This window comes from Salvia miltiorrhiza, chromosome 3 (assembly GCF_028751815.1).
Source record: "Salvia miltiorrhiza cultivar Shanhuang (shh) chromosome 3, IMPLAD_Smil_shh, whole genome shotgun sequence".
NCBI lineage: Eukaryota > Viridiplantae > Streptophyta > Magnoliopsida > Lamiales > Lamiaceae > Salvia > Salvia miltiorrhiza.
The window spans coordinates 53,053,347-53,064,267 of record NC_080389.1 but is presented as its reverse complement, the minus strand read 5'-3'; the positions used below and the strand labels follow the sequence as shown (position 1 = coordinate 53,064,267).

The following is a 10,921-nucleotide window of genomic DNA, read 5'->3' as shown; positions in this document are numbered from 1 at the left end:
CGGATTATCTTATTGTCTAAATAAGTTGTACCCTCTAAATTAAAATGTGTACACTTTCCCGTTTATTTTACTAATATTCAAAAAAAAAAAATTGGCCCCGAATTTAATTTCAGACACAAAGTAGGGAAAATTCTTTATTATTGATTAAATATTTGAATTGTAGTCAAATTAATACGTATAAGATATCGAATGACTTGAAAGATGATGGGGCATCATCTTTTTTCACTCGATACAACTATGAGGAAACAATAATACAATGTGCTTTTAGAAGAATCACGCCACAGTAATTTCAGTCGTTCGAAAATTTGGAGAGAGTATATTTAATATAAATTATATTGTCCAGGCATTAAATGATTTTATTGATCTGAAAAACCGAATGACTACCAAAAAATCGTAGTTTAATTAAATATAAATACATAATTTATAGTATATAATAGACAAACGTTGAGTATTGTTGGTCTTGAAAGTTGGAAAACATTTGTATAAAAATAAATTGAACACTTATAAAATTCATCAAAGTGATTTAGTAAAGTGGTGAGGTTTATATTAAAATAAGCATAACATACACTTATTTGCTATTTCAGTGAATGCTTTAGTAAAGTGGTGAGGTTTATATTATAGCTTGAAATAAGCATAACATACACTTATTTGGTATTTCAGTGAATGCTTTAATAAAAAGGCTTAAACAATTTGAACGAGACATGATGAGCATCCATCATGCAGTGCTGATGAAAATAAAAATCGATCAAATGGTTATTCAATTTTGCTTCACAAACATGGTGTCTTTCATCTTCCTTGAGCTTCGACTTGGGTCAAACTTGAGCTCCCCTTTCCAACCAGATATAAATCTTATTTTAAATTCTGCAGTCTTGGTCCATCCTCAATTTTGGATCCATTTTTTTTTTTTTTAATCACAAAACTAAATTGCAAAATTATCAATAAGAGATTCAAAAAATGACTAAGAACAACCATCCATATGTACCAAGTTTATGGAGTTAAAGCTAAAGCGCAGAGTATAGCCGTATAGGTTTACGAACATCAGTTTTACCAATTATATAAAGTCGTAGCATAACTACACAAACTTTAGGTTCATTTCAAAATTTGCCGAAAAATTTTAATTTCGTCCAAATTTTAAAATTTGGACGAAATTAAAGATGAGAAAATTAAAGATGATACAATATATACACATTATATTAGAATAACTTATACTAAATTTCTACTGAAATATATACATTGCTAAAATATATACATATGTTTATATATCTATATCTATATATATATATATATTATATTTAATGAATATATAGTTTAATTTTAAAACTTGTATTTTGATAAAATAACAACAAATACAACTTAGCAACAATTATCCTAAAATAGATTGTCAAGGATCATGACATTTTAAAATATTTTTTATGCAAATTGTTTTTCTCCAGCCGCTAGGGTTCTCTAGGGTTTCTCTAGGGTTGAGAGAATTGCTTTTCGCTTTTAGCGCTGTTTTTCCCTCGATTCGTAGGGATTGCTGTTTGGTCAGCGGGGTGTTTTTTGGATCATGGATCCAGAAGAGATTCAACGTTTGGTGGAACAACTTCAGTTATCAGAGGAGGCTGAGGCAAATACTGTTAATCTTTCTCAAGAACTCACGGAAGATCTTTTGGTTACTTCAAAGTATCGGCTTGCGGGGAAAGTTTTTGCGAGTAGACAGATTAACAGAGATCTTTTGCTAACTCAATTGCCTAATATTCTTCAGGCAAAATGCCGGATTGATGCAGAGATTATTGGACCGAATATATTTGTTATCCATTTTGCTTCGGTGGACGATACAAAACAAGCCTTGTTAGGGGGGCCTTGGCACTTCTTTCAGGATTTATTATTATTTGCTGAGATAGAGGGCTTCCAAAATCCTTCAGAGGTGAAGTTTGAGGAGTTTACGGGATGGATACAATGTCATAATCTACCTGTGGCGTGTATGCATCCGAAGGTGATAAGGAAGATTGGGGAGGGCATCGGGCGTGTGGAGGAGGTTGATATGAATGCAGGAGGACGATGCATTGGCCGCTTTGCTAGGGTAAGGGTCTCATGGGCATTAGATAAACCCATGCAGAGATGCGTGAAACTTCTACCTAATGGAGAGAGGGAGGGTGCTATTATATTGCTTTTATATGAGAAGTTACCAAATTTTTGCTTTAAATGTGGGAAAATTGGCCATTTATTAAGGTTTTGTGGTTCTCCGTTGACGGTAACGGGGCAATTGAAGTATGGTACGTGGTTAATGGCTCCAAAAACCAATGAGATCCGGAGAAAGCAGACCAATGGCAATAAAGTTAATGTTGACTTGGGTGATTCGCATCGGTTGGCGGTGAATAAAGGATTAGTTGTGAGACCATCACAACAGACTGAGGGGTCTTGTTCCAAGGAGAGTTCGCCGCTGGGGGTCGAAGATGAGATACCTATCAAAGATGCTGATCCCAATACTACTATTTTGGAAGAGGATAGAGATAGTGTGATGGATGGGGTTCTGATGAAAGCTGTAACGGGAGGAGAAGAGAGGAGAGACGAGCAGATGGAGGAGGAGGAGGTTAGGAAAGGCTCTAGCTCCAATCTGAAAGTGGGTTCGTGGAAGAGGAGAGCTCGTGTTTCGGGGTGGGGGTCGGAGGGGAGGGGTCGTAGGGGAAGGAGAGTTGGTAGAGGAAGATCTGGAGAGGACGGGAGAAAAAAGGACGGGGAAATTTCTTCTAGGAACGAGGGAGTTAGGAGTCGGGAAGAGCGAGAGAGGGGGACTACAGGTGGAGGTTTAGATGAAGAGGAAGTTTCAAGCTTCTCTAAGAAACGACCGGGGAGTGCCGTGTGTGAGGCGGGCTCGGACTCCCCAAAACGAAAGAATCCGCGTCATAATATGGAGAACACTTTAGAGCTGGCAATAACGGCGGAGGCTGCCTCGCAGCCCCGCCGAGCCCAATGAATGCGGTAATCTGGAATGCTCGAGGCCTGGGCACACCTCGCGCATTCCACAATCTTCGCCAGTTGGTATCTGGCGTGTCTCCAAGCATACTTTTCATATCTTAGGCAAAAGTATGTGCGGCCAAATGTGTTAATTGGAAAGTGATTCTAGGGTTTGAGGGACATTTTGTGGTAAACCCCGTTGGAGCGAGCGGGGGTCTTATGTTGTTCTGGAAGAAGGAGTGTGATGTGAGTATCAGGAGTTTTTCAAAGGGCCACATTGATTGTTGGGTTAAGAGTGATAGTTTTGGTTTTCGGTTTACGGGTTTTTATGGAAATCCTGATGGGAATAAACGTCAACAGTCTTGGGAACTTATTAAAAGATTGGCGGAGAATGGAGATGTCTCTAACCCTTGGATCGTTGGAGGGGATTTTAATGAGATTTTGAAGCAAGAAGAGAAGGAAGGAGGGAAACGAAAAAAGTGGTCGTGTTTATCCACCTTCAGAGCTGCGATTGAGGCAAGCGGGTTAAAAGCTATTGTTAATGATGCTCGCTTCACCTGGTGTAATCAAAGAGAGGGGGAGGCAACCATCTTTGAGTTGTTGGACAGGTTCTTTATAAATGAATCGGGTTTTTTGGAAGTGGGAAATGGTGAGGCACAAGTGCTGGACTCGTACGGCTCAGATCATAGAGCAGTGAGGGTGAGGTTGGAGAAGCAGGAGAAGAGTCAATCCACCGGGGGCTATAAAAGGTTCCATTTTGAGCAGAAATGGATGTTGGCGGAGAATTTTACTGCCGATATTCTTATGAACTGGAGGGGTTTTGGTAGTCATTCTTTGCCAAAGCGGCTTGCCTTATGCCAGCAATATCTCAAAAAATGGGTGGATTCTGAGTACAAAAATCCTTCGAAGACGCTTGAGGAGCTAAGGAAGAAGAGGATCAAGCTGTTGAATCAGTGCGGAGACAAAGATGTGGGGAAGGAGCTACATGAGATTAATGTGAAAATTGAGAGGATTTCGGAGGCGGAGGAAATACATTGGAAGCAAAGGTCAAGAGCGAATTGGCTGGGATTGGGGGACAGGAACACGAAGTATTTTCATAACTTCGCCTCAGAAAGAAAGAGGAAAAATAGAATTGAAGGCTTGTTTGATTCGAGGGGCATTGTGCAGACTAAGGATGAGAACAAGGCAAGTATTATTCAGCAGTATTTCAAGGAACTCTTTCGGTCAGATAAGCCTAGGGTTGAGGATATTTCGGCGATCACTAGCTGTGTTAAAAGTAGATTTCAACAGGCAGATGTTGCTGTTCTTCAAGAACCTTTTACTAAAGAGGAAGTAAGGAAAGTAATCTTTCAGATGAATCCGAATAAAGCCCCGGGACCTGACGGGTCTCCACCTATTTTTTTCCAGAAGTATTGGGGAGAGATTGGAGGTTCCATTACTAAAGAGGTTCTGGGTATTCTTAATGGTGATGATAGTGTTAGAGAGTGGAACAAAAGTTTGATAGCCCTTATTCCGAAAGTTAAAAAGCCTAAGCATGTTTGTGATTTTCGGCCTATTAGTTTATGTAATACCACTTACAAGATTGTGACTAAAGTGGTGGCTAATCGGTTGAGAAAAGTGTTGGGAAAGGTTATTGATGATAACCAGAGTGCTTTCGTACCCGAGCGGTTGATCACAGACAATATCTTAGTGGGCTACGAATGTATGCATTGGCTTAAAAATCAAAAGAATGGGAAACATGGCTTTGCGGCAGCAAAACTGGATATGAGGAAAGCTTATGACAGAGTGGAGTGGGGCTTTATAAAGGCTATGATGCAGGTGATGGGGTTTCCTAGTAGATTGTTGCGGGTGGTGATGGATTGTATAACCTCGGTGGATTTTGCTTTTGTGGTGAATGGAAAGGTGTATGGTTCTTTGATCCCTACGAGGGGTATTCGCCAAGGATGCTCGTTGTCGCCTTTCTTATTTGTTATCTGCGCGCAAGGGTTGTCCTCGATTCTCCACGAATATGCGAGAATGAAAGAGTTCGAAGGGTTACGGGTTGCTAAGGCTAGTCCGGCAATAAGTCATCTTTTCTTTGCGGATGATAGCCTTCTCTTTTTTAGAGCTAATGCTAAGGGGGTGGATGCTATCAGAGATGCTATCGATCTGTATTCTGTGGCTTCGGGGCAACAGATTAATAAGGATAAATCTGCTGTTACTTTTAGCCCGTGTACTCTGGAGAGTGATAGGGAGGTGGTGGCGAAAACTTTGGGTATAGGTCAGACCAAAGGACATTCTGTATATTTAGGTCTTCCTACGATCGTGATGAAGCAGAAGAGGATTCAATTTGATTACCTACGTGAAAGGGTCTGTAAGAAGCTTGGATCGTGGAAAAATAAGCATTTTTCAATGGGTGGTAGAGAAGTCCTCCTTAAATCAATTATACAGGCGATTCCTACTTACGCCATGAATTGTTTTAAGGTTCCTCTTGCTGTTTGCAGAGATATGGAGAAGGCTAGTGCTAATTTTTGGTGGGGAATGACTGAAAAAGGTCCGAATATGCATTGGGCAAAATGGCAGTCGCTCTGCTCTCTGAAGTCGAAAGGTGGGATAGGTTTTAGAGATTTGGTCGCTTTTAACAAGGCTCTTCTTGCTAAACAGGTGTGGCGATTGATCAAGTTCCCTAACTCGCTGGTGGCTAGGGTGCTTAAAGGACGCTATTATAAGGATGGGGACGTGTTGAATGCTACTTGCCCTTCGACGGCTTCCTATTCTTGGCGATCGATTTTGTGGGGAGGTGATCTGGTGAGACGTGGAGTGAGGTGGAAGATTGGTAATGGGAAAAGTGTGAGAGCTTTTAAGGATGCTTGGATTCCTAATGGGGGAGATGGTATAGCTGCTGGAGGGATGGTGAAGGATGAAAGTATTTTGGTTGCTGAGTTCATTGATGACAATAAACGTTGGAAGGAGGAGCTTTTGAAGGAAAATTTTCTCTCTTATGAGGTACAAAGTATTATGTCCATGGATTTAACAAGAATCGAGAAAGATGACAGATTTTGGATACATGATGAGAAATGAAGATATACTGTAAAATCTGGATATCTACTTGAGAAGGAATGTTTCTTGCCGAATGCTAACACGACTTCAGCAGTTGTTGAAGATTGGTGGAAGTTTGTTTGGAAACTTTTTATTCCACCGAAGGTCAGGGTTTTTGCATGGAGATTTATGAAGAATATGTTGCCTACTGCTATAAACTTGAAGAATCATCATATTCCCATTAATGGTATATGCTCCTGGTGCAATCGGGAGTGGGGCTCGACGACTCATTCAATCATTTTCTGCGAGTCAGTGCGAGGGGAATGGAAGAAGACCAAATGGTGGTCGTGGCTGAGAGGTAGAGAATTTCTTGATAGTGAGTCGCTTTGTAGGGATTTTTTTGCGGTTTTTGGAGTTGAGGATCTGGAGCAGTTCGTTACTTTTCTTTGGTGGAGTTGGAAGAATCAATGTGATGTAAAACATGGCAATAAGGCTGCTGGAACGATGGAGCTTTCCGAAAGTGGCGAGGTTTTTCTGAGTATGTTCCAGGAGGCAACTTGCAAGACGAGAACGCAGCAGTCGATTCTGCCGAAGGAAGGAGATAAGTGCTGGCATCCACCGTGCTGTGGTTCGTTTCGGTTGGATGTGGATGTATCTATCCATGCTAATGGAAATGAGGTTGGAGTGGGTTTTCTGGTTCGGGATCATACAGGCAAGGTGTTAGCGGCGGCTGCGAGACGCATTGGAAGAACGGAAACCATTCTTATGGGCGAACTGCACTCGATCTTGTTGGGTGTGGGTTTTTGCATGGAGCATGATTTTTGCCCTCTTGAGGTTTTTACGGATTCACTCTTGGCGGTGCACGTTTTGAGTGAGAAAACGAGGGGGATGGACTCGCTTTGTGATGATCTTTATGATGCTTTTATTTATATCAAGGAGAAGATAGTGCTTGATTTTAGACATGTTCGTAGGGAAGCTAATAGAGCGGCCCATTTCTTGGCTAACTTAGTCGTTTGTATTCCTGATGCAATGATCTGGAGATCCAACTTTCCGTCGGGTCTTTTAGATATTGTTCATCGTGATTTGAATTAATATATGGGTATTGGTGTTTTCTCAAAAAAAAAAAAATATTTTTTATGCATTAAATGAATAAATTAGTTTAATCAAATTCGGCCAACAAACAATTAAACTTTCCAACCGAGATTATAAGTGATTTTGTCAAAAAAAAAAAAAATGGCCCGATTATAAGTCATATTTAAGAGATAAAAAATTAAATAATTCTAGTATAAATTATAGTTCCATGATTATATTATAATTAACTAGGTGCGATTATAATTGATACACAACTATAGTGACTTGATTAATCTTAAATGTTCATTTATTTTATACTTGCTAACTGAATGTTCATGAAAGAAAGAAAGAAAGAATAAATAGATAAATAATTTTATTAAAAGTCCATATAAAATCATAAATCTTGATCAATGTTAATATCTTAATAATTTTATTTAGGTTTACTAAATATTGTGTATACATTAACCGAGTGTATTATGATCATTTTAGATAAAAAAAAATATGATTAAATATTTCATTAAATAAACATGTAACTAAATATTGTATACATGCTCTGAAAATATTTTATGATAATTTTTAGACAAAAATATGTTGTTACATATTTTATTAAATAAACATGCAATACTAGTCATATAAAATAGTGTTAAGTTACAATTTCATTTTAAATAAAAACTACACGGTAAAAACTATAGCAAAAAAATATCTGTATAATCTAGAGTAGATGAAATAAGTAAAAAAAAAATTAGAAAAAAATTATTTTCAAAAATAGTAAGGTGATTTTTGACAGAAAAATATAACTTAGCTACTTTTGAAAGTGATTATACTTATATATATATATAATATAGATTTATTCTCTCTATTTGCTCTCGCATCTCTGGGTAGCTTTCCCGTATTTACAGATAACAACTCAAAACTTGTAAGCTTGGTGGTTGAGTTAGCAAGCATATATTCTTCCTTTAACTCCAAAATTCACTATTGTCCTTATCTTTTTGCACACTGTAACTGTGGCTACAACATTGCATTATCAAATTCATTCCGGTTGATTCACGTGATGCATAATTCTAATGGATCATACCATCGTATGTTCTAACAAAACCGAACAAACCAACTCGTAGAAAGATGAAGAGTGTATTATCATCAAACATAATCTCTTGAATTAACAAGAACAAAAACCACATGTAAAGCAATAAAGAAATCAAGTACTTGCAGAATCATATTGTTTGATATAAAGTGCAAGACAAACCCAGAAATAGACGCGGTTGTCGGTCCGGCTTATTTTAGCTAATTGATTTGCAAGAGTCAATAACATCTAAAAGCAGCAACCAGTCTAGGGTTCTCCACCGAGTTCTACTCTTAAGTTGTCGTAGGGATACACCTTGGGTGCCTGTAATGAACCCAGAGAAAAAGTTCTCCCAGTGAAAAATCATCAACTCTCACAAAAAAAAGAAGAAAAATGTTCATCAAAGTTCAGGTGTAGCTTAACAAATTACATAAAACTTTCAAAAGTCTATCTCAGTGTTCTTGTAACTTCTAAATAACAGCCAAAACAAAACTGCACAAAGGTTACAAGGTCCTAATGCTCCAATAGCATCCAATGATTTGCATTCTTTCACCAAATTAGTAATGTTAAGTGAATGCATCACATCACTCTGTTCTTAGACATTTTGTTTCACACTTCCCAAAGTAGCTTTGAGTGATAGCAAATCAATGAAACCAATCCAAATATTAAGTAATCAGCTCCTACTCAGAAGAATTTTGATGCTTATTGGCTGCTCAACTAACATAGAATCAACATACAATTCACACTAATTTGTAAGAGAGTTGCAAACATTGTTGATAGAAACCACAAGTAAATTAGGATGCCAAACATTTCCAGAAATAAAATACTAATTGATGTCTATACATATATAAGTCTTTCCTAATGCCACAGAACCAAAATTTTAACTTCAAACAGGAAACAATCAAAGACTCCCGGACACTCTTGACATGGATACAAAGCAGCCCCAGTGTTATATAAGCTCAATTTCAGTGGCAAGCAACTCAAAAGTAGTAGGCTTCAGTAGTTATGGAAGATAAATAATACAAAAATAATGTAATGTTCCTTTAGTGCCCATTCAATTGCTTTTTCTCTATGAGAATCTTGAGAGCATAGGAATAAAGAGAGTTATAGAGCTGTAATAGAACATCAACACCATAGTTGCAAAATGAGAGAGCGGCAAACAAATGGTACATTGTTAGGCACAAGGAGACATTGTGTAGAACTCTTCGGTAAACATTAATATCCATACTTCTTTAGAGAAGACAACTCAAGCACAGACCAAGGATGCTTCTAGTATTGTAATTTGACATGGATAGATTCAAAGCAGTATATACAAATTACATAGCCAAAAAGGGGAAATGCCAAAACAAATAACAAAAACAAACCTAAGACTCACTAATATGTAGATCACACTAGGGAACAAAGATATAACCACTACACATGGATGAAAAACAAACATATAATCAATAAATTTGACTTACAAATGGTATTTTAGAAGCTTTGTCGTTCCACACAGCTAATAGCCCAAGAGACACGAAAAATCCCAACCCACCGCACAACCACGCCAATGCTTCATACTAAAGCAGAAATTAATCAAAAAAATCACCATGAAACTCAAACCACCAATCAATTGTAAACAGAAAATCATATGTGTAAACAATTATAAGAATATATATAGGGGTGCGTGTGCGTGTAAATATTTATTCAATTCAAATGGTAAAAAGATCTGACCTTTCCAACAGTATCAGCAATTCGGTCGATGCAAGGTTCTGGAAACGGAGTCCCGTTATCCCACACAAGTTCATCATTTACAGGAAGCTGCATTCCACCAAATTTCTAGGGTTTCAAGATATCTTCAATATAAATGGATTGAAATGCAAAAGATGAAAATAGTTACCGGTTTATCGGGGACGATATGCTTTCCGACAGGGAGGCCCATCCCGGAGCGCTGGCGGAGAGAGGAGGCCGCGGAACGCGAAACGACGCCGTTAGCACCCATGATCCGTGATGCTACGTGGCTCAACCTTGCTGCCATCTTCGATTTTTGTTTTCGTTGAGCTTTGGGTATCGAATTTGAAGGGACTCTGACTTTGTAAGGGATGAAATCGGTGATTCTTCAATTAGCTGCTCGGTGCACTGAGCAAATGAATGACCCCCTAATCCCTATGCGATGCATACACAATATTTTTATGCATTTTTAATTTTTAAACATATGTTTCTTTTCCTATTAATTTGAAAAACATATGTAAACATTGTAACTTCAAAATTTATGGAGATATAGTAATAATCAAAATAGTTACTATTTGATAGTAATACAATGGGTCAAAACAAAAATAACCTATAAAATAAATACTTACGGTCCTTAGGTCACAAAGATCTATGATAAATTTATCTAATTTTAAAAAAGAGTTCGTGGTTTTAGATTCAAATTCACATATGACAAATCAATTAATAAGAATATACATAAGTTTATATTTTGAAGTTAAAAATAGTTTATAGCATAAGTGCATCTTATTATTAAATTAGGAAGCTTAATTAATTTGTGAATATAAGGAAGCACAATAAATGATTATTTTCATAAGCTGCCATAGTATATCTTACAATGCAGTAAACTTGAGTGAAGCTTGATGCCAAGATGTTTTCCCTTTGTACGCACTAACAACACTCAATGAAACTGATTAGCTCAACTCAAGCCATGAGTCATGACTCAGACCAAAAAGCTTTGAAGTTTGATTGTTTGTAATGGAAAATGTTTGATTCCAGATGCATGAGCTTGTGAGAGACTCTTTTGGGAGCATCAAATACAAAGTTCATTTTCTCACCCTAACTTCTCAATCGTGTGGTCACCCTGAT

At 37.8% G+C, this 10,921-nt stretch overlaps 1 protein-coding gene across 1 annotated transcript; it reads right to left on the bottom strand.

The window, feature by feature from the left end:
• Positions 1-8,138: 8,138 nt before the first annotated feature.
• On the bottom strand, positions 8,139-10,432 carry LOC131014351 (NADH dehydrogenase [ubiquinone] 1 beta subcomplex subunit 8, mitochondrial). Its single transcript, XM_057942296.1, has 4 exons — positions 9,966-10,432; positions 9,800-9,886; positions 9,550-9,645; positions 8,139-8,413 (listed from the first exon to the last, which is right to left on the bottom strand). The coding sequence occupies exons 1-4, from the start codon at positions 10,101-10,103 to the stop codon at positions 8,357-8,359; spliced, it is 378 nt and encodes a 125-aa protein (XP_057798279.1). The 5' UTR covers positions 10,104-10,432; the 3' UTR covers positions 8,139-8,356.
• Positions 10,433-10,921: the final 489 nt, after the last annotated feature.